The sequence below is a fragment of the Podarcis muralis genome, chromosome 16, assembly GCF_964188315.1.
Source record: "Podarcis muralis chromosome 16, rPodMur119.hap1.1, whole genome shotgun sequence".
Taxonomy (NCBI): Eukaryota; Metazoa; Chordata; class Lepidosauria; order Squamata; family Lacertidae; genus Podarcis; species Podarcis muralis.
Genome location: NC_135670.1, coordinates 22,613,821 through 22,640,791, shown reverse-complemented (window position 1 = coordinate 22,640,791; position 26,971 = coordinate 22,613,821). Strand labels below are relative to the sequence as shown.

Genomic DNA, 26,971 nt, shown 5'->3' with positions numbered 1-26,971 from the left:
CCCAAATTACAGATTGATCTACTCTGCGTACCACTGAAAACTATGCCCAAACAGCCCTGTGAAAGCCGTTCCAATGAGACCTAAAATAATCATGTTGAGCAGTCACCCCACTTTCTCCCATGACAAGAGGCAGTCTCATCTTGAAGTTATGAACAGACACTCCACAGTTATCATCCTGTTCAAGGGGGTTGAGAAGCTTCACCTTCATTCACCTGGAGCTACCACAAGGACAGAGAAAATCTGCCACACTGCCAATTTTGCCAGTGCCAGCTAGACAATTCAGTTTCATTTATAGAAGCAGCAGCAATACCGACATTGGCAAGCAAACTTTTACCTCTCGCAATCTAGTCTCCAGCTCCAACAAGCGAGCCTTGTCATTGTGGTCCTGATGACTGATTTTCTCCAACTGTTCCTCCAGCTTACTGTTCTGGGCCTCCAATTTTCCAGCTTGAGTTTCCAGATAAAATTTCTGCTGTCTGAGCTCAGAAATCATTTCTTCTTGGGCTTTCCTGAAAAGTGGGGGGGGGGGGGGGAGATGTACTCTAGTCCTGGCCAAAAGCCTTTTCTTACATTGGGGTGCAGAAGAAATGGCTCCCTAGGCCAGGAGTGCTGATGCATCAGCAGAGTCAACCCCATCCAATCATATGAACACTTTTATTTTGAAAAGGTAATGAGAGCACAAATGTAACTTGAGTCTTCTCCCTAATCACAAAAATATCTGGCCATTTCCCCAATGAAAATTAGCTAATCCTACAACTGGGCTTTAGGACAACAAGCTAACTGAATGCCAGTTGCTGCAAACCACAGGATAAATGGGAGGAGAGTGCTCTTGTGCCTGGGTCCTGGCTTGAGGGTTTCCCATACGCATCTGTTCAGCTACTGTGAGAACAGGATGCCGGACTAGATGGGCCATTGGTTCTTATGCTCAAAGTTAAGAGCAACCCTTAAGAGCTGCTCCCCCTTGTGACTTAATGTTGCTCACAACTACAATACTGACAACACGCCTGGAAACAGTAGTATACAGTATCTGCTTTCCCCCTGCTATATAACTAAAAGCCTCAGGAGTTTGTCCTGCTGTATCCAATTCCTATCCTACTCAAGAGTAGACCCAATGAAACAAATGAGCTTGACTATGTCCTTTAATTTCAATGGGTCTCCTCTGAAGAGAATTTTAGTTGGATACAAGTCACAGCTGTTAATTCTCCTACCTAAAGCTATCATTGCGCACACAAGAAATTTGCGTAATCTCAATTTTCCTCGCTCAGAAAATGTCTCAGAGGTTCGGGAACTGAAAATGAAAATTTAAAGCAAAAATTAATCAAGTGGCATGCCAAAAAATAAAAAAGAGGGAAAGGTTACTGAGGCACCTCACACCAAAGGGACATTTCTGACTAGCAAGAGCTAATAGACACAGTAGCCGAACAGGAGGCAGTGGAGATTTCAGGGAGTTTCTCTTCAGCTAGAAAAATGCCCTCGAGTCATCGGTTCTTTATGAAAAGCACAGAAAAGGGCTTGTTTCACTAGCAGTTACAGGCACTCCAAACTTCCCCAGGGGGCTGTGAGCCAAAGGACAGCTTCATGCTTACATGTTCCTCTGCGTAAATAGGCTGCTATTTGCTGCAAGCTTATTAGCTTCAGACAGTTCCACTATTCTCTGTTCCAGAGACCTAATCTTTGAATCCATGGCATTGAGCATCTGAAAGAAAGATACCTACAGTTAATATGACTTAAGGGTGGCTTTCAAACTATGTTCTGAAGAGCCCAGAGGTTCCTTGGAGGCTTAAGCAAGGATTCCTTACATAATAAGTTTAGTGGTGGCTGACAAGCTCACTTACCATTACTGAACTTCCTTTGCCATGCAAAACTGGGACACATTCTTAATTTGGAGAAGGGCTCAGAAGCTACTCATCACTTCATGTTAGTTGTGTGTGCACCCTACAGCACTCCCCAGAAACTTATGCTGTATGCAGGCATTCCACGGCACATGTGCACAGGGCTCCTGCAGACAAGCTGATGTCATGGGGATTTGAAAAATGCTGTGTGTGCTTCTTTCAGAACAAAGCAATTCTCTCCAGATATGAATATATAGCATGGTCTCTTGCTGAAACAGATCAAATTATTCAAGCTGGGGAATGCAGTCACAGTTATATGGAGCATGTCCGGTTTAGCAAAGCCAAACGGGGATTCCCATACAGAGGCACCAACAATAATCTGCTCATATTTATTTTTACAGGAAATTAAAACTAGATTAAGAGCACACTACCCCTTGGATATTTGCGGACATATTTCAAGGGATCCCAATTTAGCACAAACAAGCCCTTTGGCTAAGGACCACACAGAAGCTGTTTACAATGCAGTTCTCTCAAACTGCTCTTAGGAAGCTCTTCAATGGCCCAATTCTAGGAGTTGCTGCTCTAGAAATAAGCATTTAGGATGAGTGCATTGACTGCATCTCAAGCAAAGCTGATCTAGGACACCACACTGCAATATAAGGGCGTCTTTCAACACAAGCTCTTGTGCAGCACAGGTTAAGGTAGAGACAAGCAAGGTAGTAATATGACAAGGTTTATATAATTATGAAAGGCATGGAGAGATTTGAGAGGGATATGTTTTTCTCTCACACTGTCACCCTAGTGACACTGACTGACAGAGGCCCAGTTGGTGGAAAACAAATTCTGGCTTAATAAGCCAAGATACACACAAGCTCCATTCACCCACACACAGCCCCATCGAGTGAATGGGGAGACAAGCCAGGAAGCTGCAAGTTAACCATAGCTTCCCATTACACGCAAACCAAGAACTGTAGTTCACAGCTTCCAAACAAGCCAGGATTTGAAAGCCAACTTTAAACCACAACTGCATATCCCGGCTTGTTTGTGTTTGTAAGTAAATCGGAGCTTCACATACTGCCTTCTGTTCTGCAAGAATTTTGCATTTTTCATGGGCTTCTTCCTCATGCTTTCTCAACAAGTTCTCGAGCGCATCCTTGTCTGCAAGATCTTTTTTCATCTGATGGTCAAGCACCTAAAAGAAAAAGAAATACATACTTACTTTCTTCCTTCGTGCCTATTGCCAGTCATCAAGTGGACGGTTCCAGAATTAAGGCTGGCACAAGACATTTTGGTGCCTGAATCTTTTCCTATGGCAAACATTAGGAATATAAGGGAGCTGACCTACACCAAGTCTAACCACTGGTCTATCTAGCACAGGGCTGTCTATATTACACTGACTGGCAGTAGATCTCTAGGATTTGGGGCAGGAGTCTTATGCAAAGCACTATGCCCTTCCTCCTTTCTCGCTTCAAAGAAAAGGGCCGTAGCATGGAGGCAGAGCACAAACCTTGTGTACGAAAAGCTCCCAAGTTCAGTCCTCGCCATTGTCAGTTAAAGGAACTGAAGTAGCAGGATCAGTAATGACAACTGCCTAAATCCCTGGGTACTCGTTGTTAGCCAAAGTAGACAGTTACTTGACCAGGCGGGCCAGTGGCCTAATGCAGCTTAAAGCAGCTTCTTCTGCTCACATATGTTATGTTAAATGAAACATTCTTCCCTTAATGAACATCCAGTAATTTGGGAAAGGCAGGAGAAACTAATGATGTCAGAGATAACTCAAGTGGAAAGTGGTCACTTTCAGCTCTGGGAATTATCCTGAAGGTATCTCGGTTAATTGGCACATTATTAGAAGTTAGGATATAATCTATGGTGCTAGTAAATCCTCTGGGGGAGATAAAAGTAAAATAACCCTCTTGATCCCCTTGACCGTGCCCATTGCATAACAAAAGGTTATGTTCACAAGGATATTTCCCAGCGCGGTTAGAGGTGGTGTCCATTGCTGCCCTCTGACAGATTTCAGGTTCGTCCTCCAAGTTTAGTCCAGATAATATTGTATTTTGTGGGGAAACAATGCCGATCCAGGCATTGAAGTCGCCTCCCAAGACAAGGCGAGGGTTGGGTGACAAAGAGTCTATACTTTTGAGTAGTTGGGCCCTTAATGAACATGGGACACTACTGGGAACTAATAAATGTGAAGTAGGAGACAGATTTGACCTACTGGAGCTGACTTGGGAGAGCTGAAGCTGCTCAAAATTCCCACCAGCAATTTGTGCTCCATGGACCAGAACTGTCTCTCACTCTGCCAGTAAGAATTCCCAAAACCCACTGCACAAAGCAGCTTGGGGCCACCTCTGTTAAAGAGGTCACACTCCTTCCGGTTACTAGGTATGTTCAGCTACTGACTGACTGACTGATTGATGGATTGATTGATGGATTGATTGTGTGAATGCGGTACATTGTTTATTGCCTTCATTTTATGGATCAATGGATCAATGGTCTTGTTAAGAGAGTAAAATTCATGTTAAACTGCTGTTTAAGGGGTTTTAAAAAGTCTGGAACAGATGAATCCATTTCGCATTACTTTCTATGAGAAAGCGGGCTTTGGTTTTGGAACGGACTTCCAGAACGGATTAAGTTTGAGAACCAAGGTACCATTGTAGTTATGTGACCCAAACACAGCAACTCTTTCCTCACTCCCCCTTTCTGATTTTTGGCCTTTTAAGACTTCACAAATAAGCATTACTTTATCAAATAGCATTGCAAAACTACTTCTGACACCTGCAAAGCAACCATCTCCGACCACAAGGCACCACCAGCATGACAGAACAAGTCAACTAAGCATGTTTACCCGCTCCAAACACTGAGAGAGACAGAGACAATGCCTCAGAAGTGCAGGAGCGAGGGAGAAGGAAGCTGGAAATTTTAAAAGCACAACTACTTGGGGTTTTGTGCAGAGGGCCATGCATCTTTTAAGCATGCCTGAAGATAAAAAAGGTATCTTTACTTTGATCCTTTCTTCATACATCTGCTCTTTCTGTTTCAGATGCAACTCCAGGTGCTGCGCGGAGAGCTGGGCCTCCCGATGCTTCTCTTCTAATTCCTGGAAACAAAGGTTTAAACGTATCAAAGATTAAGGAAGAGGGGGAATGGCACCGCAAGCACACTCACGAAATGCACACCACAAACTACGCATTTCTTGCTCCGGGGGAGACAATTACAGGTCAGGCCTCATCAGACAAACGCCCCATTTGGATGGCTCTTTCCAGATGCTGCAGCAACAACACACGCTGTCACACAAGTGCACATTTTTAAAGAGACTTAGGCTACAATTATTTTGCTCGGGCACAGGTCAAAACTGATTTCACTCACTCTCTTGATTCAACAGCCTGCACACACAAAAGAAGGGTTGAAACAGCTTTCAAGGCCTTTGGCAAGTGATGCCATCAAGAAGTCACTGAATGGTTCGAAACATTACTGAATCTACTTGCATTCATGAGAAGCAAATGCCTGAAATGCATATTCATGAAAGTATATAAATAGTATGCAGCTGTTTAAACATGTTCTTGAGAAGCCAGCCACTTTAATGATTGTTTTGCAGTATTTCTAATGGCTTTTATGGTTTTCTATTGCTGTATGTCAACCTGAAATTTTATGCGAGGGTGGTATTTAAATACTTTTATAAATAACTCAACAATCTAAGTGAGATATTTGAATCTAAGGCCTGGAATGTAATGCCCTTATTTCAATAAATAAATCCAGAGCATCTCCTTCTAGGCCACAGAGTGCAGCTTCATATTTAACTTACAATCAGTATTATAGTGTATATCTGTGTGCTTCTGGGTGTGTCTGGATCCTTCCCGAGTCGAGGAGTAGCCACTTAAAAGTCAATATAAGCTCAGAGGCAAAGATAAATAATTTTAAAGGATTGTTCTTCGCCCGTTACCATAGCCACTGACAGCATCCACCTACACTTCCAAAAAACCTCAGACAAAATGTATACTTGGCAATTCTCTCACTTGTCTAGCTTTAGTCTTTTTCAGAGCAGATCCCAGTTTGAACGGGATCTTTTCTTAGTCAAGAGAAACGGTATGGTGCCCATTTCCCCAATAATTTAGGAAGTTTATTTATTTACTTCCTCACCGTTTCCTCCAAAGGGATCCCCGGTTTCCAGGTCTTGAGTTTGCTCAGGAGATAGGAAGATACCCTGATTTAGGACAGCTCATCTAGAGGCATGTGAGAATATATTGAAAGGGAATCCCACCTTTTTTAAAAAAAAAAGTGTGTCTAAAGCTGCTTGCAAACGAGACATTTCTTTGCCAGTTTGGATAGATCCCCAAAACCACAGCTTGCACTATAAGCGTGGCGGCTTTAAAATGGAACTTCCGTTTTCTTGACTGCTGTCATCAACAACCGCTATGGCCCATCTACTATATGCACCAGCTTGCAAGGATGTTGTCAGCATCAACTAGAGAGAGTGAGGATAATTTCCTATGCTACAAGGCAGCGCTGAGGCTGATCCATCTGGCTGATCCAGTGGTTCATTAAGCAAGAGGGGCCTTTCATTTCTCTGATGTGTCCTTTGCTAACGCCATCATTCATCTGTTGTGCCCTTCCTAATGTCACCAGTGCCTCATCCTTCAAGGGCCACTTCAGATGTGACCCATTTCCTCTTTGAAAAGCACCTCTTTGTAGGCAGAAGCATAGAAACTTTGCATGGATATTACCATGCCTATTTTGCAGCATGCAACATCCCTGAATGCTCCATGTATTATGATCTAATACATAAGAGGCTTCACATTTCAGTCCAGAATAGGTAAACAAAATCCAGGAAACTGATTGGCTGATTTCCCCAGGGAGACTTGCCCCCCGCCCACACATAGACCTTTTTTAGTTCTAGCTAATGCAATGAGAAGTTTAAAGGTGCAGCTTTTGTCTCAATCTGGTGCGCTGGACTTAACTGAATTCTGTTCTGAGCTGTCCAACCTGGAATATCACTGAATCACATGGGTCGAGAAGCAGCCTGCAACCCCACACTAATGATACAAGAACATGAAACTGCAGTACCCTCCTCTCTGGAAAGGTTTAAGCAGTTCAGACACCTACTGCTGAACCTTTAATTACAAGAAGGTATAGATAACGTGGTTGTTGTTGTTTTTTCATTTGACTGCCTACTTGGAAGCAGCTACCTTTTTTATAAATAAAGATGTTCTGGATTTATTTTAGACTTTTCAAACTGTCTTATTGCAAAAGGCTTTATTTATAAGCCTAAGCAGGTTTCATACTATTGAGAGCTATATAATCTGATGTTTGAAGAGAAAAGTAGAGGGTGCACAAATTCCTCAAGCTTAGCCCTCCCTCACCCTGAATTTTCTCAAATTATCATCATCATCATCATCATCATCTGGTTTTGTTTTTGCAGCAGCCTTTGGAGGATGATGGCAGTGATCTGCTGAAATAGCTTCTCTACAATTAAGCAGGGTTTTTTAAAAAAATAAATAATGTTCTGTTCCCTTCCCACCCCTCTCCCCAGGGAGGCCCGCCTGGCACTAATCTTGCCATTGTTTCAGTGCCAAGCAAATATGTTTTTGTTTTCCTGGGCATTTGGGCCTCACAAATGATACACTGTCTCATTCAATCTGTTTTTAAACCTGTTTATGTGGTTTTATCATTGTATTTTTTGCTTGGTTGTAAATTGTCTTGGGGTGCTTGTGTGATTGGGATCAGTAAAGCCCTGCTACAGAAGCTAAGAGCGTGTGTAGGCGTTCATATACCTTGGGGGTCCTCACAGGGGGGAAAAGACAGTATAACTGTTTCTATAAACAAACAAAAATGAGCAGGCTTATATGCATGTGCCTGAGTGCAGACAGGCATACAACCACAATGTATATATGGATGCAAGCAAAAGCAAATGGAGGATTATGTGCACACACAGATGCATGTCTAAGGATACGAATGGATGAGAGTGCAGCATACGAACCTACACACAGTTTTTGGACAGGAAGACTGATGCAAAACGAATGAATCTGAAACTGCTGAAATGGCCCTGGGTTGGTCCTGCAACAACAGCTGCAAGTCCCTCTGCCTGGCTCCCCAGTGAACAAAATTAATAAATAACAATGAGCATCATAAACAAAAAGTGAAACTCATGTACAGCAAAGGAGGAAATCCTTTCTCTCCCATGCACTGAAAAGCATCCAACCATTTATATTTGGATAGGAAAGAGTTACGATGACTCATTCGGTTCTTCAACAGGGAAGATGCAGCAGACATTGCAACACAGGAGAGGTTGCCAAGACTTCCCAAGCTGGGCTCTGCAGATTTTATTGTCACACAACTCAAAACACAGGATGGGTACGGAGTTTCCGAAACATGTTTTATTTGAGTTCTAGAGCTTCTGTCGAAGCAAATGGAAATTTTAAGTCTCTCTGACGTGGCAAGCAGGCGTTTTGAAATAACGTTGCAGAAAGGGTTCCCATCAAATTCCACTTATAATGGAATGTGAGAGAGCTACCAGGTGAGCGGGCAGGGATTTCACTGTTGTTGTTGTTGTTGTTGTTTAGTCGTTTAGTCATGTCCGACTCTTCGTGACCCCATGGACCAGAGCACACTGTCCAACCATCTCGTCCTCTGTCGTCCCCTTCTCCTTGTGCCCTCCATCTTTCCCAACATCAGGGTCTTTTCCAGGGAGTCTTCTCTTCTCATGAGGTGGCCAAAGTATTGGAGCCTCAGCTTCACGATCTGTCCTTCCAGCGAGCACTCAGGGCTGATTTCCTTAAGAATGGAGAGGTTTGATCTTCTTGCAGTCCATGGGACTCTCAAGAGTCTCCTGGAACCTATATTACTTCTGACCAGCTCTGCCTCGTTCCCTCAATGTTGCCACATCAAGGGCCAGCAGAGCACGAATAAGATAAACTCATGTGCACGTCACTTAGCTGTGCCACAGCTATCTCGCATGGGTGCAATTTGCCTGGTTGCACTGCAGCATGGGCACTATAGTGTACTGCAGATTACCTGTGACAGGATGTAGATGATTTCGGCCTATGTCTTGGGGACAGCCTAGGCACAGTCTCCAGGTCAGGGCTCACATGGTTGCATGTTCCTCCATTCAATAAGGTTCCTTTCATAAGAACATGAAAGTAACAGGCCTCTCTGTGCTGCTACTCAACAGTTGACATTCAGAGGCACATCTTGAGACATGTACTTGGGTTTAAAGTGGGATTAAAAGCATCTAAAACCAGATTTGCAGGGAAGGAGGACACTGGCACAACCTTGTCCCTAACATGATAGTTTGCTATGTGGAGCAATTCCTTTATTTTTGTACTAAAGAACATTCCGTCACGTGAACCACGGTGTGAAGTGGTACATCCCATACACAGATAGATCTCATTGAGAATTAGGCACTAATGAATCAATGCTAAGAGAATCTGGGCACCATATAATCCTAATAATAAATAATGTCAGTCTATGTGTCAGCCCAGAAGAGACAGAGAACAGGAAGACATCCTCTTGGCCCCGCCTTGTTACAAAAAGCAGCTATAGGTTAATTGGGGGAAAAACTATCCAAGGCCTTCTATGAGCTTCCATGTGTCTACAGTTTGCTGTCAGCCACTGAGAAGCCAGCTGGACTCTTCTTTCTGCCACAGAACCACAGTTGTGTTACATCTGCACAAAAGGCCCCCTACACTAAATGTTCAGTCCTGAACCAAGAGCCCAAGAATCTGCATGAAATCCCTTCATTTGGTTTCACCTGGCTCCGGCTACGCATTTTAACATCTAGAAAAAAAACTTTTCAAAATGTTAACACTTCCCACTGCATCTTATGGAGCCAGAAACTGTGCCCACTATTCCGCTCCAGTCTCCCATTTTGTAATCACTACCCACCAAAATTTTATCCGCCATCTGCTGGATCTGCTGAGATTTCGTCTGGATATCTTCCTTCAGCCGGTTCTCTCTGCGTTCAACCGTTTCCAATCGCTTCACTTGGTTCTCCAGAGAATGGCGCCTTTCCTGTCCGACATTCAGGAAAGCAGAATTGAGGCTAAAGGAGCCCTGGGTGTTCACACAGCAAGTAGCAGTCACAGTAGAACCATTTCAGCACCACTCCCTAAATTACATACCCACCCCCCACTTAAAGATTAATTTAAAAAGCAAATCCAGCAAAAAATAATAATTATTCTTTTGAGAAAAAACAGTACTTGAACACAGAAACAAGGATAAATATTGTTTACTTTAAAAACAAAAAAACAGTTCTTTAATTTGACACAACATAGTCCAGTTCAGATATAAAAATAAAGGGTGGTTTATGGCAGGTGTGGGGGACATGTTGCTGAACTAGTAAAGGTAAAGGGAACTAGTAAAGGTAAAGGGAACTAGTAAAGGTAAAGCTTCCCCCGACCCCAGAACAGGCAACTCTCCGCAAGCCTTGGGAGCCCAGCGCCGGGTTCCCGCGCCTTGCGGAGAGCTGCGCGAAGCCTGGGCGCGCTGAGCTCAGTGCGCCCAGGCTTCAGCATGCAGGCAACTCTCCGCAAGCCATGGGAGCCCTGTGCGGGCTCCCATGGCTTGCGGAGAGCTGCGCGAAGCCTGGAGAGCGAGAGGGGTCAGTGCGCACCGACCCCTCTCACTCTCCAGGCTTCAGCGAAAGCCTGCGTTTGCCCCATAGGACGCACACACATTTCCCCTTCATTTTTGGAGGGGGAAAAGTGCGTCCTATAGGGCAAAAAATACGGTAAGTCTCAGACTCACACAGAAGAGGGGTTTAATAAACCTTCCATTCCTGGTTTAGTCTAAACATCAGCTTCCCATTTCAACCAGACTCAAGAAGCCTGACCTGTACAACCCACAGGGAGTTAAATAAGCCAGGATATCAAACCAAGGATGGGATTTGGTATGCCTGAAGTGGACTTTCCGGTTACTCAAACATCTTAAAAGTTAAAAGCTTTTGCCAACCTCTGCTTCGAGCAATTTCTTTTTCATGCCTTCGTTAGAGTCTTCCCGGTTTTGCAACTTCTCCAGTTCTTTCTCGGCTCTTTCTTTCGCTTGGCGTATGTTCTGAAGGAGTTCAGTGGCCTCCGAGCTGGCTTTCATTGCCTTGAAGAACAGGCAGAATAATGCTAAAGTTTTTAACGTGTATAAGATTGCAAGCGCCAATATTCAGCATTCCAGTAACAACTTAATGAAGCAGCTAATCAGTGAGATTTTGATAGTGTGTGTGTGTGTGTGTGTGTGTGTGTGTGTGTGTGTGTGTAAAATAAGCATTTAAAGCATTGCTCTCTGCATTACCCTCAAACTCTGAACTAGAATATTACTGACAGATGCTCAGAAAGTTATGGTAATTTGTTTTAGTATTTTAACTTTCACATGTTTTATAGTAGGGTTGTAATTTTTTTATTGATCTTACTGTTATATCTTTTGTAAACCACTTTGAGGTTTTTACAGTCAAGCACTGTCTAAATTTTATATCTGTCTGTCTGTCTATCTATCTATCTATCTATCTATCTCCATACAAGTTTCCAGAAATTGAACTAGACTTCTTGACCCAAGTAGTAGTACACATATTTAGGTTAGAACCTCAAGAAAACCTTAATGGGAGCATTAATATAATTGCACGGCACTTGAGCAGACTTTCCAATTTACTGTGTTCACCAGTTATCCTTGCTGCAATTTATGGCAATTGCCTTTGCTTTAATTTGTCTGGGAGAGGGAGGCACCAATGGGAAAGTGGCAGGGAGAAGAGAAGGCAACTGACTGCTAGGCTCCAATGTAGGTTGGTGGAGCAGCTAGTTTTGAGAAGGCCCTAGCTAAACAAAACACATCTTAAGCAAAGAATGACAAGGCTTCTTAAACCTCTGTTGAATGACGGCAATGCAAAGTGCTTCTATGCCTAATACCAGAACAACTCACAGCCAATCCTTTCATGGGGCGATACCCACCTTCAAATAAGATTGCAACGTTTCTGCTCAACCTGAAGCAGCCAGCAACACACCCCTGCAAAAGTGCAATACCGCACATCTACTTAATTACTCATTAGTGTGACAGGTGCTGTTGCTCCTCCTGTCTGATAATGAAGCTCATGTAATCCAACACAAACCTTTGTGAATATGCTGGTCAGCTTGCCCACAGTAAACAAATGACTAACCAGAAAGTAATTAAATCTGAAGTACTACAACTAAAAGCATCCCTTTTGCAGAACTGGAAAAATATAGCTGTAAAATAGCAGACACATGTATGTTTTGACATTCCCCACATGTATGTTTTGACATTCTGATATTGTATCTTTGCATAGCTGGAAAAATATCCCCCAAACGCCCAAAATTACTCCGGGTAACAAAAGTTAGGCTGAAATTTTACGGTCCGTTTGGCAACTAGAAGCACATGTGGCCAATCCGTGGCCCATATTTAACTCTTGCGGGTGCCCAATGTAGCTCCAACGCCACAGCTACTGATCTCAGTGCACCTGCCCTGCCCGCCCTCTTGTGGTCTAACTAATCTAGAAAGCTACAATTCCTGTTTCCAGGCCCAAAGTGCTCCTGGTATGCTGTATGGTCAGACAGCATCACAGCTTGGTGTTCTCTGTTCAGATTTTGAGGAGGAAGGTGTGACCAAAGTGAGAGCAGAGTTGAAATGGGGGAGTCAAAGCCCAATCCAACCTCCCCTGTGTGTCCTTGCCATGCCCCCCCCCAAATGAAAAGTGAGAATGAGCTGCGGTTCTGCTCCAGCCACACCCACTACCACGCTATGCCATGCCTTATCTTTCAACATGTACACAGCACTTCAAAATATTTTGGATGCTCTACAGGTGATAAACAGCAACAACTCTAACTCATGAAGCAGGTTAGGAAATTAGCGGCTTGTCTCAAGCAAGGACTCCTTAGCCTAAGTCTCTACACATATCCACTGTGTAATGGCAGTTCCTTCCTCCGCAAGAAGTCTAATGCAATGGGAAACACTCAGCAGAGAGGTAGGCTTATGTTGGTGGCAAAAGTGTCCATGCATCTTTCAACCACATGTTTACAATTGCATTCTGAAGTTTGAGGCAAGGTTTGCTGTTCAGCTGTAAACCGGCGTGTTATTTGCATGGGATTACAGGAGTTCTAAAAGGAGATGGGTAACTTTTTTCCTTTTTTTAAAAAACAACCTTTAAAAAAGTATATGGAGAAAATAGAAGGTGAATTGTGAGTGGTTTGTGTGTGCCTTTGTTTCCATGGGAAATAGCTCTCTCTGTGTGCCCCGATAGCTTTCCACCAGGTCCAATGAGTTCCAATGTAGACCTCATCATGAAAAAGGTCTATCCCCCTACATGAAACACACACTTTACAAGAGAAATTAAGTTCAGTTTTAGAATCTCATTAGTGCTGAACGTGTCTCAGATTGCTCAGGGGCTGCTCTAAAAGGCCTCACACTTTGTATGCAAAGTTCCAGAACAGATGCAACATCGTCCACAAATTATGATTTGGCACCCACCCCATTCATGAAAAGTAGATCCAAATTAAGCAGTCGCAATCTGTTGCTGCTTCAGGGTTCATTCTATTTTTATAATGTGGCCCCCAGTACTGAAAAAGCTCACACCTGGTGCAGAGCGCCTGATCCGGCTTTCCAAAGTTAAATCTCTACCAAACATTCCAATTCTGGCTCAGCTTTGGTTTTAAAAATAAACATAGGATGACATGTTGTGAAGAGGAGAAAGCACTGAGATCATCACGATTTTGGATCCCAATCCCCCACCCTTCTTCTCCCTTTCCTACCCAAAGCACAATGACTAATTCTGTTTTTGAACACGAGACACCACTCCTCCCCTCCTCTGCATTACGGCTTGCTGGTAAGTCGAAGGAGGAGATGTATAAACCACACAAGAAAAGACTCACAACTTTTAACTCACATACAAAAGCAATCAATTCTCTTAACACGCACCTATCCAAACCTTACCTTTGTCAGCTTCTCCTGTAGCTCCTGGATTTTGACCTGCTGTTCTGCATTCACCTACAAGGAAGAAAGAGGCGTGGAAATACTAGGTAGTGTAATGCTACATTGAATCACTTCAATCCAATGACTGCAGTCCCCCCGCACTCTCACATGACGCTTCTTAAAGCAGGTCCCCTTGACTAAGGCATCCTCCTCCTGGGTGTTGTTGAATTACAGCTCCTATCAATCCCAGCCGACATAGCCAATGGTCAGGGATGATGGGGGCAGAAGTTCAGCAATATCTGGAGAGTACCATGTCAGCTACCCCAGTTGTCCAATGAAATATGGAGAATGAAAAGGGACCCAATTTGATTCTGATTGGCTAGCAAAATATTTCTGGGAATGGTGCAAAGTTTCTCTTTGCAAGGTAGAAAGGACTGAGGGTTGGTGAAAAGCCATTTGGGAATATAGAGCATTCATTGCTTTTCTGGCAATAAGCCATGTTTGGAAAGAAACACCTAGAAGGACCAGAGGTCTAAGGAAAATAGGGTTTGGCTGGTTGCTTATCTACCAACCACACTGCCCACTTGTTCTCCTGCTGCCCCTGGGCCCAATCCTCACTTCAAACAAGGAAAGGAAATGACAGCCAAGTGAGCTGGCAGAGATGGCTGCTGCTCTTTCTCACTCCCATTGCTTGATCTACATTGCTCTCCCTTCTTGACCAGAGGAAGAGAAAAGGAGGCAAATGTGAAAAGGAATAGCAGTAGAGCCAGAGGCTCAACGATGCCTACCCAGATGCCAGCTCTGCGCCTAGCAAGATGCCAGGGATTGGCAAGAAGCTGATGAGTGTGCACCGGGGGAAGGGGGATTGAAGTCTGACTCGGGAGAGGGGGCAGTGAGTTATGGGGAACTGTTGTTGCCAGGAGGCAAGAGTAAGGCTGGGAAGGCTTCAGAGCTGGAGGGTGGAGCACAGGATGGGTCAGAAGAAAAGGAGGAAGAGGCAAGTAAGGCAAGTGAAGAGCCAGGAGCTTCTCCACCCTCTCCTGCACCACTGTTTCCTAAATTCAGGAGGGGATTGAAGAGGGGTGAGCAGAGGAAGCTTCCACACAGACATAGACTTTGGCTACATGTGCGCAGTCCATCGGGGGGAGGTATATAAACTGGTAGAGGGGGAGTGGCCCCCTGTCGCTGCAACTGCTCCATTGAGTGATGACCTTGGAATAGCTGCCTAGACACCAGTCCTATGCGTGGGCATTCAGATCCATAGAAATGACTATGTGTCAGCTTTGATAATAAGGAGTTAACTATCTGCTGTGTCCACTCCTTTGGCTGGGGAGCGCCTTTGACAAAAACCTATGTCTCCTTGGCACTGCAGACCACAGTACTCCAGTACTAAAGGTAAAGGTACCCCTGACCATTAGGTCCAGTCGCGGACGACTCTGGAGTTGCGGCGCTCATCTCGCTCTATAGGCCGAGGGAGCCAGCGTTTGTCCGCAGACAGCTTCCGAGTCATGTGGCCAGCATGACTAAGCCACTTCTGGCGAACCAGAGCAGCACACAGAAACGCCGTTTACCTTCCCACCGGAGCGGTACCTATTTATCTACTTGCACTTTGACATGCTTTCGAACTGCTAGGTTGGCAGGAGCAGGGACTGAGCAATGGGAGCTCAACCCATCACGGGGATTCGAACCGCCAACCTTCTGATCGGCAAGCCCTAGGCTCTGTGGTTTACACCACAGCGCCACCCGCGTAGAACTCCAGTACTACCGGACCCTTATTTCTGGCATTCAATTCACAGTTCAGCTTTCTCCTTGGACGCTCCTTTCTTCATCTCCCTGCCCGTTTTCTCTGGCCCCACCCTTTACCACCCCGGCTTTCAGCGAGCTTCCCTATCAATTCAGAAGCAGCACTCTTGCCTCCATCCCTTCCTTCTAACACACTTGCATACAGGGATTTCTCCCTATAGCACCTTATTTTCTCAACTCCAGATCTCTGTTTGATATGCCTACCCTTCCTTAAAGTTCCTGGGTGGTAGCCATCTAAACAGCTCCACTATGAGTTTCAGCTGTGCAATGGAACGACCCTGCCCCCCTTTCTCTTTGTGTGCCCCTAAACTTGTTCTAGGGGCTCCCCCAACCCCCCAGAGCAGATTTATGGGGTAGGCAAGGGGCAGAAAGGGCAGGGAAGTCACCTAAAACTCATTGTATTAGAAGAGCTGTTTAAGATGGATAGCTCTCCATTTCTCAGTAAATTGTCACGAATAGCTTGCTTCTCTCATCCACCCACTCTGCCTCTGGGGTTCTCCTACCCACTAAGTATCCCTAACTTAGACATTTCTTTCTCTTGAACTTTCCAGTCTTCTTAACCCAAGGTACTATTTCTGGGTTAGTGGAGTCTGTAACCTGAAGCGTCTGTAACCTGAAGTGTATGTAATCCAAGGTACCACTGTATACATTTTCTTACATATATACATCTCCCAAGTGCCGGGGACGGGGGGACACCACCTATTGATCAGGCCTACTTCAAAATCAAACCACAAAATCACTAAATGAAAAGCCCATTGAATTCATACTGGGGTTCTATCAGTACAAAACACCCAGAGGAACATACCTTCTCCAGTTTGGAATACAGCTCTCCTACTTCCGTTTTCCCTTGATCTTTAACCTTTAAAAGCAAAGATGAAAGAAAGATGAACCACCCAGCCACAGGACTCAGATCAGACACCGCAGTATGAGCAGCAGTTCCTCAGTTTCAAAGCTGTCTCAATCTGTTCTTTCTTCAAACGAACATTAGAAAGTGAAGCTCTAAATGGGTCATGTTTTTTTTAAAAAAAATATTACTGGTATTTAAAATGAATAAATGGGGTCAAAATAAAAGTGCTGCGGTTCCAAACTGCCAGTGAATCATGTCTGTAGATCCATTATTAAGTTATGCTAAGAGGAAGGGGGTAAATTGATAAAGAGTAGTGAGAATGAACTCTTTCCTTTTGGAGAACAGGAATTCTAGAATAGATGCATCTATTCCAATTAATTTGCACAAAACGTTTCCCCCATGAACCCTTGATAGGCAGGCAAGAAAAACTGACTGGTAACAGAGAAAAATGTAGATATGTAGATATGACTATCAGATTTCATGGGTATTTTTTTTTAACCATTGCTGCTCCATATCATGCTATTTTTCTACTCATTAACAAAATAAAAAGTCTGAATTTCTACCAAAGCCATGTTTTTTTATTTGCAACCATATGAAGAGGCTGCTGGATCAGGCCAATAGCCCATTCTAGTCCAGCATCCTGTTCTCACAGTGGCCAACCAGATGCCTGGGGGAAACCTGCAAGCAGGATTCGAGCACAAGACCATTCTGCCCTCCTGCAGTTTCCAGCAACTGGTACAGTGGTACCTCTAGTTACGAACTTAATTTGTTCCGGAGGTCCGTTCTTAACCTGAAACTGTTCTTAACTAGAGGTGTGCTTTCGTTAATGGGGCCTCTTGCTGCCGCTGCGCCGCCAGCACACAATTTCCGTTCTCATCCTGGAGCAAAGTTCTCAACTCAAGGTAACTCTTCCAGGCTAGCGGAGTTTGTAACCTGAAGCGTTTGTAACTCGAGGTACCACTGTATTTGGAAGCATTGCTGCCTCCACCTTTGGAAGCAGAGCAGAGCAATCATGGCATGCAAACAAAACCTCATGAAGTCGAATCTATTCTCAATACATTGGTGTGAGGAGCAAGACTGCCAAAATTAACCCCCAAAACAGAATTATAGTTCCCTGACCTTAGCTACCTTCTGGAGCCTGTTGTGACATTCTGTGGCTTTACGTTTGAACTCTTCAGCAGCCAATCGGGACTCTCTCAATTCCGATTCATAAAGATCACTCCGTCTGCGAGCTGAAATGAGGTCTTCTTCTAACTGATTCATCATTAGCCTCATCTCTTCTACCTGAGCCTGATACTCCTGTGGGAGGAAGTGGGGTGTCACACACTTCAGAAAGAACAAAGGAAAAAATGGCAACCAGGCAGTTGTGTAAGGAAAAACACAGAGGGAGGAAGCACACAAAACGACACAGAGTGAAACACATTTTTGCCGAACACAAAGGTTATGTCCCCTTTCATTAAAAAAAAAAGTGTATATATGGAAAGCCACACATGAGAGAGAGAAAAGTTTTTAAACTCCACCAACACCCTGGATCTATTCCTAGTGTGAGGACTGGCTAGCACAAGCCAAAGCCAAAGCTATCATCAGCCACTAAATTCCTCTGAGAAGTAGCTACACACACCTGTTCTTTGATTTCCTGAAGCTTCCGGCTCTGTTCCCTGATATCATGAAGGAGCTGCAGTGCCTTGTCATCCTCCTGAGACACTTCCATCCGAGCCTGCTCCAGACTTCGCTTTAAGCTCTGCAAAAGCGCAACGTTTAATACACAGCCACTTTGCATGCAGCTGTACCAAGGAAAATGTTATCAGTTATGGATAAAAAAACACACCAACAGGACAGCAAAACCCAAAGCTTGCATCTTAGCTTCTGTTCAGCTCCAGTCTCCTGCCTCGACAGCAACAAAAGAACACGTCCACTTGAATGAAATATGGTATGTTGTTGTTTTTTTAAAAAAAATTGGAGTGCAATTTAAAGAGCTACATGAGCAAGGAGGACACCGGCAACTATCCCTGTTAAAGTACAGAATGGAAAAAGGATCTGCTATTGAGCTGTGGCCTATTTATGAACACAAGGTCCACTCTCTTGACACCTCCAGTTAGACCAAGAATTCCTTGGAAAGTCAAAGTATTGGCAGTTTCAGATATGCTAATACTACAGAAAGAAAAGGATCAATGTAAGAAGATTCTTTGCCCAGACTTCCCTACCAGTGTCAAATAAATGCTTCTGAATCATGACTACCTTGCTTCAGATTTGGTTAAGGAAATAGTCCAAAGTATGTAAACTCCAACAAGCACCATATCCGCTGCTATCTTCTGCATGGAAGACTCAAGCTAAATTTCCTTTGCCTTCTCTGCCACGCTGTCAACTTATCAGGTCATTAATGAATTAAAACCATGTAACAGGCTTACAGTGCTTTGCCAATTAACCACCCCTATTTAATTAAGACAGCTGTCCTTCTTAAGCTCCCTCTGCCATATGCCTTACTGAGACATCCATAACAGAAAGGTTTTAGACCAACGGAAGTCAGTGACTTCAGGGGGAACAGGTAGAGGCTCACACTGCATTCTGTGATGTAGGTAGCCAGGTCCTGCTCAAGGAGGGATCGCTGGGTCTCGGAGGCTTTCAGTTCCACCTCCTTTTGGCTAAGTACAGCCTCCACCTCCGATACTCTGCGGTGCAAGCGCGTCATTTCCTGCTCCATCTGCAACAAACATTAAAAGGTTTAAAAGCATTTTCCAAGGGTCTACGAGCAGACAAAGGGTCGATGCACAACTCGGGAGGAAAATCTGTCTCTGGAAGAGAGACTAGGCTAGAATTCTGTTTAAATTCAAATACCATGGTTCTGCTCCTGGGAATTCACAGTTCCTTCTCAAGGAAAGGCAGTAAGTCTAAGTCACCCCATTCATTCAAGCCGCTTGTTCACATTCAGTCATTCTTCGAACCCCAGTTAGCAAAGAAGCCACAATCATTTTTTCACCTGATTATTTTTTTTTCTCCAGAGATGGGTCACTTTAGCTTTATCCCAAATCCATGTTGGACCAGAGGAGGGCTCCCCCCCATGTCCTTCTGAGGGATCAAATGTCAAGTCCAGCACGGAACAGAAAGAGAAGTAACTGCACACTCTTTAAAGTCTCTCAAAACAAAGAGAGGGGTTTAAAATGTATATCCCAGTGAGTTTTCTTTCAGCAACAGTTCTCACTGTCAAATCAATGAAGCGGCAACAGTTACATAAGCAGAAACCGAAGGACGAAAAGAGGAAAAGAAGAAGCAGAAGAGAGACTTCGTAGCATTCAGAACAGAACCGAAGCTTCTGAGCATTTGATGGAAGAAGAAATGCCGCCTGCTGGAAACCACTGCCGTCACCGCCAGGCCAAGCAAAGGTCTAGAGAAAATCCAGAGCCTCCTTTTGTTATAAAATTAACGGGTCTAGAAACAGACATGACCTAAACTCATCTCCCTCATCTAACTGGTGAGGAGGAAGCTGATCCACCGAAGCTGTGGACCCATCAGCAGCATCTGGTAGGTCCTTTGGCATATACAGGTTGAAGATCCCTGGAGCAAGGTGGGAGGCTGGCCATGTAAATAAATACCTTGTGGCACTTATCCTGGGTGTCTTGCAGCTCTTTACTCTTAAGAAGGATTTTCTTTTCCATGGAGTTAATCTTGGCTGGAGAATCCAAACCCAAAGCAGACCTTTAAAGGAAAAAAAAGAACACCAAATAATAATAATAATAATAATAATAATTTGCACATATTTATGTACCACCACACCAGAGCAGTCTAAATGGTTTATAAAAAGATCATTACACACACACACACACACACACACACAAACCCCAAAAAACTGGTGTTATCTAACTTCAACTCAGAGCAGGTCCATTGAAATTAATGGATCCGAGTTAGTCAGACTATTTTCAATGGCTCTACTCTATATATGAGTATCATTGAATGCAACTCTGAATAGCAGATAATACAACAAAAGCAAAATCATAGCAGCACATTTTGATAATACCTTTACAGTCAGGTAAATTACTTAGTAACCTGGCCACCACATACTTTTTGTTGTGGACGGACTATAAGAGACATTATTTATGGAAGATTACTTATGGATATGAGCTGGGAGCCGGGAGCTGTTTCCTCCCAGACATTCCCAACTCCCATAATCCTTGGCCATTGGCCATGCTGGCTGGGCCTGATGGGAGTTGGAGTCCAAAACCCCTGGAGGACCCACAGGTCCTTCCTCACCCCACCCCAGAGGATGCAAAAACCCACCAGAACCTTGTTGGGATAGGTTGCAAGATGAATATGAGAATGCCCTAGTTACAAGAGCTGAGCCACTTTATGTTGCTATTAAGCATCACATAAAGACTTTTTTTCTGGGAAAGGTGGGTATATTATTATTTTCACAATGGCCATCACAATACATGGCAATCTTTATGGCTGCAATTTAGAAGCCAGTCAAAGGAAGTAATGGGAAAGACATGAAAAAGGTGTTGCTAAGATAGAAAGACCCCATGGGGTTTTCAACCATTAAGCACAACCTCCACTTAGAGCACATTATTGAGGTCTAACCTAGAGGCATTACTAGTAGCTTGCACAGTGTTTGTTAGCATTAGAAGAGCAAAGTGTTAAAACTCTTCATGGGGGAAAAGAAACATCCAGAGATGTGCTTGATGGCTTGAGAAAGACTGGCCTGGTTCAGACATCACCATCTCAGTGTGATAGACCAGGCGTGGGGAAGCTCTGGCCCTCCAGATGCTACTGAACTACAACTCCCATTATCCCTGGCCACTGGCCATGCTTGTTGGGGCTGATGGGAGTTGTAGTTCATTTCTCCACAACTATGAGAGACAGAAGGCAGAGTAAGACCCTCTTGCCCCTTACAACCTACCATGCAGCTCCCAGAAGGTTGCCCATGTAAGAATGGCTCAAAATAATACTAGCTATCCCAACCCCTATACAACGTTGTTGTCTAAAAATAAAATCAAATCAAAACCTACTCTACATGCCAGCACTGCAGAGGGCAAACACTGAAATATTCTTTCTGGAACTGGAGCTATTTGTTGTTAGACACTTTATATATTAAGAACTAGATTGATAAAACATGTTTATACTCCCCCACCCATCCTTGAATGCTTACCATAATAAAAGAAAAAGAAAACCACAACATGCACACACAAAAGCTATTCACAGCAGCACAGTCTATTTAACTAGGCAATTAATAAACTGGTTGTAGATCCCTGGAGCGAAGAGGGAAGCCAGCCATGGAAATAAATACCTTGGGGTAGTTTGAATAGCAAATGCTTACTACTAGAGGAATTTGCAGAAGCACAAATGCAAAGAAAAAGCAGGTCGCCTGTCCATACACATACACTTGCCAAGGTGCCATTGGTCACTACCTTCTTTTTGTCAGAGGAGAGCACCCCCAAAGTATGGCAGCTCCCCCAAATCCAAGGTTTCCCTGACTTTGGAGTTTCTACGAGGCTTGCTGCAACATTAGGGAGAGTCCCTGCCTTTCTCCAGAGTCCAGTTGGGCTTGACCGACAGCAAGTCATACTGACATTTTCTGACCCTCCCCATGGCTCTACATAACAGGGACACACATCCCAGTCTCCTTTCCACGCAACTATGAATGGGGGGAGGGGGGACATAGGCCGCACCAAGCCTTCAAAGCTTACCTATGGCATTACAAACAAGACCTTGCTTTGCTCTCTCAGAGGAACGGACAGAACCAATGGTGAACACACTTTGGTTGGTTAACAGAACCAATCGCTATCTGTAATTTGGTGAACATGGAAAATGTTTTCTCCATGAAGGCCTGCCAAATCATACCCCACCTTAATTTTTTGCCTGTAAGCAACTTGAGATTTTTATGTTTGTTTCATCTTAGTTGCTGCTTTGGTGATATCATTGTGTTATCCATGCACAAGTATGTAAGAGCGGCCCTACTGGATTGGGCCAAAGACCCAACTAGTCCACCATCTTGTTCTTACAGTGGGCAATCAGATACCCATGGGAAGTCCACAAGAAGGACACAAACCCCCAAGTATTACTCCTCCCTCTTGTGATTCCCACCAGTATGAGTACAGAGGCATGCTGCCTTCAACAGTTGAGGGAGAACATAGCCAACATAGCCTAGTCATATTTATCTTTTCTCTCTACCCATATCACCAAATTTCTTTCTTCTTATTTCTCTGGATAATTCCTTCTGCAAAGCCCCATTCTGACCTGTTTGCTGGGTTCTCAAGACTTCCAGCTCCTGCTTTCCTAAGCTCATGCTTCCACCTTCCTTATCTAGGCCTTCAAAATGTTCTTCCTGTCAAGGATCTAAGCAGCCAGCATTTCTTCTCCCTATCGTACTCTATTGTGCTTTGACTCATCTCAGGCAGTCAATGTAGAGTTTCACAACCACAAATGCCACTTGCACCCATAGCAGCCCTAGGAAACTGACTTCAAGATTATAGATTTCATAGAATTATAGAGTTGGAAGGGACCCTGAGGATCATCTAGTTCAACCCCCTGCAATGCAATGCAGCTGTCCCATACAGGAATCAAACCTGCAACCTTGGTGTTATCAGTACCATGCTTTAACTGACTGAGCTTAGATTCACTAACTCTTCTCCCTGGCCCACCATTTCTTAAATCAGACTGGTGGGTACCAAGGACAGGGCCTTTTCAAAGCTGGTGCTACAGCCCTATGGACATCTGCTACACACCTTCTCTTGCTGACTTTAGCTGTGCTGCAAGAAACACTCTGCTCGGAAACCCTTTCTATGATTAAGCCTTAGTGTCTCTTTAGGATGGCCCCTTAAATTCTTTGTATTGCTTGTGTTGTAGGACACCTTGGAAACATTTTATTTTGGAAGGTACGACTGACTGACTGAATTAATTAATGAATGAAAAAGCATTTCATCCCATTTTTAGAAGTACATACCCATCATCAACAGACTTTCTAATCTGAAGCCAGTTACTAAGGAACTACAATATGCCCAACTACGAGAGCGTTTAGTAATACGTATTCCAGTGATTACCCTGCACTACATAATTAGGAGAGCCTGCTCCAGATAAAGAAGAATTTAAAAAACGACCAAGAGACAAAATTCTTCTAACATAACCCAAACCAAGAAAAGGCATACAACAGGTCATATTAAAGCATGAAATGAACTTGGGCCATAACTTTGTTCCCAAACAAGCACTTACTTCAATATGCTGAATCCAGCTTCATGCAACACATGGGAAGCTGCCATACATTGAGTAAGACCATTGGCCCATTTTGCTTAATGCAATCTACACTGGCTGGCAGCAACTCTCCCGGATTTCAGGTAGGGGACACTCCCAGACCTATCTGAAGATGCTGGGGGTTGAACCTAGGACCTTTATGCAAAGCAGACACACTACCACTGAGCTATGCCCTTCCCCCAAACACCTACCCATTTCTTATTTCTTACATTTATATAACTACCCCCACGCCCCAGGAGCTCAAGGTAGTTCTCCCCTCTCCATTTTACTCTCACAACAACCCTGTGAAGTAGGTTAGGCTGAGAGACAGCAAACGGCTCAATGTCACACCCAGTGAGCTTCATGGCTGAATGGGGACTTGAAACCTGGTCTCCAAGGTCAAAGTCTGACACTCTAACCACTACCCCACCACTGACTCTCATGTACATCATCACTAAACGGTTTTGACAGCTCTGTTCACTGAAAACAAGAACTCAAATTAATGGGCAGTAGCACCTCTGCTGCGTGGCATGAAAAATAAAAGCTATCCAAGTTGCATAGGATCAGGAAACTGCAAGACTGTTGCTGCTTCTCTTCAGCCATCTTCATTTATAGAGGTATCGACGTATTGGCCTAGTTCATACAAACAAATGCAGCGGTAGGACTGTTTCTAGACTATATCCTATCAGACTTCCAGTAGGCGACTGTAGGAGTCCTTTCCCAACCCTACCTGGAGAGACCGGGTATTGAGTCTGGAAACTTCTGAACTTCTAAATCCTCTTGGCTTTAAAAAAAGATTAGACAAATTCATGGAGGAGAGGGCTATTGATGGCTACTAACCACAATGGCTATGCTCTGCCTCCTTAGAGAGAGGCAGCAATGCTTCTTAATATCAGCTGCTAGAAACCAAAGGAGGGGAGAGTACTCTTGTGCTCGAGTCCCAGAGGCAAGTGTTGCCAGAGGCGCTGTGAGATCAGGATGTTACACTAGGTGGACCATTGGCCTGATTTAGCAGGCTCTCCTTATGTTCTTATATATGCACAGCTCTACCCACCAAGTTACAGTCCCTCTCAGTCATGCAATACCACTTCCAGTTGCTAGTGGAGAAACATTTGTGAACTTTACCACCCTATAGGCTATTGATATGAACTGCTTAAATTGGGGACTGATCCCTGGTTTCTCATTTTTTCTCTTCCTACAGAACTCTATATACTCTGTTGGCGAAACTACCAAAAAAGCCCCCTCTGCAGATCATAAAGCCCAAGAAGGCCAGTAGGGAAGGAGGTCATTTATCTGTTAACTAATTAGAAGGGGAGAATTAACTAATTTAACCCTCTGAGACCACCAATTTTGGTAGTACTAGCTTTAGTAACAGCCCATCTCAGTTTTCCCTAGAACCCTTTTCACATTTAATAACTCTTCTGTACAATATAATTTAAGTGCCTAAGCCTGCTGAGGAAGTATTTTTTTCCACAGGCTGCCTAGAGTTTTTAAAATGTCTTCCATTTAATAAAAGTATAGCAATTTGTCCCCCCCCCCCTACATTTCAGAACTAATTAGATTTTTTTCTTCTGCAGTATATTTGATGAAGGCTACACACCTGGCATCCTGTAGGTTTAAGACTATTGTGGTTTGCTCCGTGTGGAGCTGCTTGCGGAGACAATCCAGAAACTTCCAGTCACCCAGTACGTTCCCTAACTGGTGTTCTTTCATTTTTTATTCTATTCTATTTATTTATTTTTAAATTATTTTAAATGAATAACTGGCTGGCTCCTGGCAGCAGCTAGGATGCTTATAGCACAAGTGTGGAGGACGCCACAGGGCCTGCTAATATCTTTATGGCGGGAAAACATACAGAACCTGACCATCGCAGAAAAGATAATGCATAATATTGCTATGAACTTGGGGGGGGGGGAGGCTAGATCTCCCTAAATGTGTTGTGGGTTTATGCCAGATCCTCCCCATAATTCTTGGCTTTAGTAAAAGTCAAAATTAAACAAGGTTTGATTACACCGGGCCAAACACGGAAATTCCTAGGTTTAGGTTTAGCATATGCAAACAAACCAGGCTAGCAGGGCAGGGCCAGCTGAGTGCAAGCCTTTAAGGCAGGCATGGCCAAATTTGGCCCGCCAGTTGTTTTGGGACTACAATTCCCATCATCCCGGGCCACTGGTCCTGTTAGTTAGGGATGATGGGCGTTGTAGTCCCAAAACAGCTGGGGGCCAAGTTTGGCCATGCCTGCTTTAAGGAATAAAGCAGAGTAAATGGCACATCAATGGAAACCATCACCAGGGCAGAAGACTCCCAGCCGGTCAACAGAAGAGGGCTGTTTCCAAAGGTTACAGGGGGGGCCCTTCTTTGCTGAGTGCTAGTAGACAGAGGCAAAGGCCAGGTTTAGGATTTCTAATAGAAATGCTGTAGGCCAGGGATGTCCAACCAGTAGATCGCGATCTACCAGGTTTTTTTATACAGTCTCTTGGGAGTTGGACATGCGTGCCGTAGGCTTTGGGAGCTCCTTGGAGTCAGATAGCAGTGAGAAGGAGGAAGAGGGGCAAAGCTCCATGTGAGCTGGGAATGACAGGCTGGAACTAAGACACGGGGAGATGGTGTTTTGGCTGCCCTGGAATCCAATACTGCACTCCTGCAGGAAGCAAGGCCACTAGAGATGTGAATGCTTTGAACTCTCCACAGTAGTTTCTGGTGCAAATAAAACCCTGTAACTTAAAGATATTATTCTCTGCCGTACCCAATTTTCCATGCCCAGCTAGAATCTTGTCGCTGCTAGGCAGAGTTTGGGGGTGGCGTGCAACAATATAAAAGTCTCCAAAGGTTTAGAAACCACAGAAAATGTTTATGTGGTATAGTCAGATTTCATTTCTAATGCTACAATAATTATCTCAGGACTCTTTGTCGCCAGCAATGTGGAAGTATGGCAATCTTAAAAGCTTATTTACAGGTGTTCGCTCATGTTTTCTCACCTTGTACTTAAGAAAGAAACTGATGGCCCTTTATTTGAGTTTCTTCCTCTTGTGTTATTTTCTGTGCATGATTGAATTTTTTTTTTTTTTTTACTTTTTTAAAGTGAATTCTTACCCACCCTTCACCACAAGGTCCCAGGGCAGGTAAGAATCATATAGTATTAAAACCTAATAGAACTACTTGGAACAAACTAAAGAATATATATCAGACAATAGAGATGGTCTCTCTCACACACAAATAAATAAATCACAAAAAAACTTAGCTGTCAATGTCCAAGCTAAAGAGGAGTATCTTTTGGAACCACATTCTGCCCATCTTAGAAGAATTTCATTAGCTGTGAAGTTGTTTCAGGACCATGAAAACCCTAGACTAGAGAGTCTTGATTAAGGGT

General features: G+C 43.9%; 1 protein-coding gene across 10 annotated transcripts in view; it reads right to left on the bottom strand.

The window, feature by feature from the left end:
• The window catches only part of CIT (citron rho-interacting serine/threonine kinase), a 107,006-nt gene that overhangs the window by 51,397 nt on the left and 28,638 nt on the right, over window positions 1-26,971 (bottom strand). For 7 of the 10 annotated variants that reach the window (XM_028710768.2, XM_028710772.2, XM_028710770.2 and 4 more), the window contains 12 exons: window positions 19,974-20,076; window positions 18,941-19,084; window positions 18,005-18,124; window positions 17,503-17,682; window positions 16,342-16,395; window positions 13,755-13,808; window positions 10,779-10,919; window positions 9,714-9,839; window positions 4,837-4,932; window positions 2,908-3,024; window positions 1,587-1,696; window positions 335-509 (listed from right to left, as the gene is read on the bottom strand). In XM_028710768.2, the coding sequence (XP_028566601.2) occupies window positions 335-509; window positions 1,587-1,696; window positions 2,908-3,024; window positions 4,837-4,932; window positions 9,714-9,839; window positions 10,779-10,919; window positions 13,755-13,808; window positions 16,342-16,395; window positions 17,503-17,682; window positions 18,005-18,124; window positions 18,941-19,084; window positions 19,974-20,076 (1,420 nt within the window). The remainder of the gene's footprint in view (window positions 1-334; window positions 510-1,586; window positions 1,697-2,907; window positions 3,025-4,836; window positions 4,933-9,713; window positions 9,840-10,778; window positions 10,920-13,754; window positions 13,809-16,341; window positions 16,396-17,502; window positions 17,683-18,004; window positions 18,125-18,940; window positions 19,085-19,973; window positions 20,077-26,971) is intronic. The other 3 variants (XM_028710771.2, XM_028710773.2, XM_028710776.2) reach the window with 1 other exon arrangement.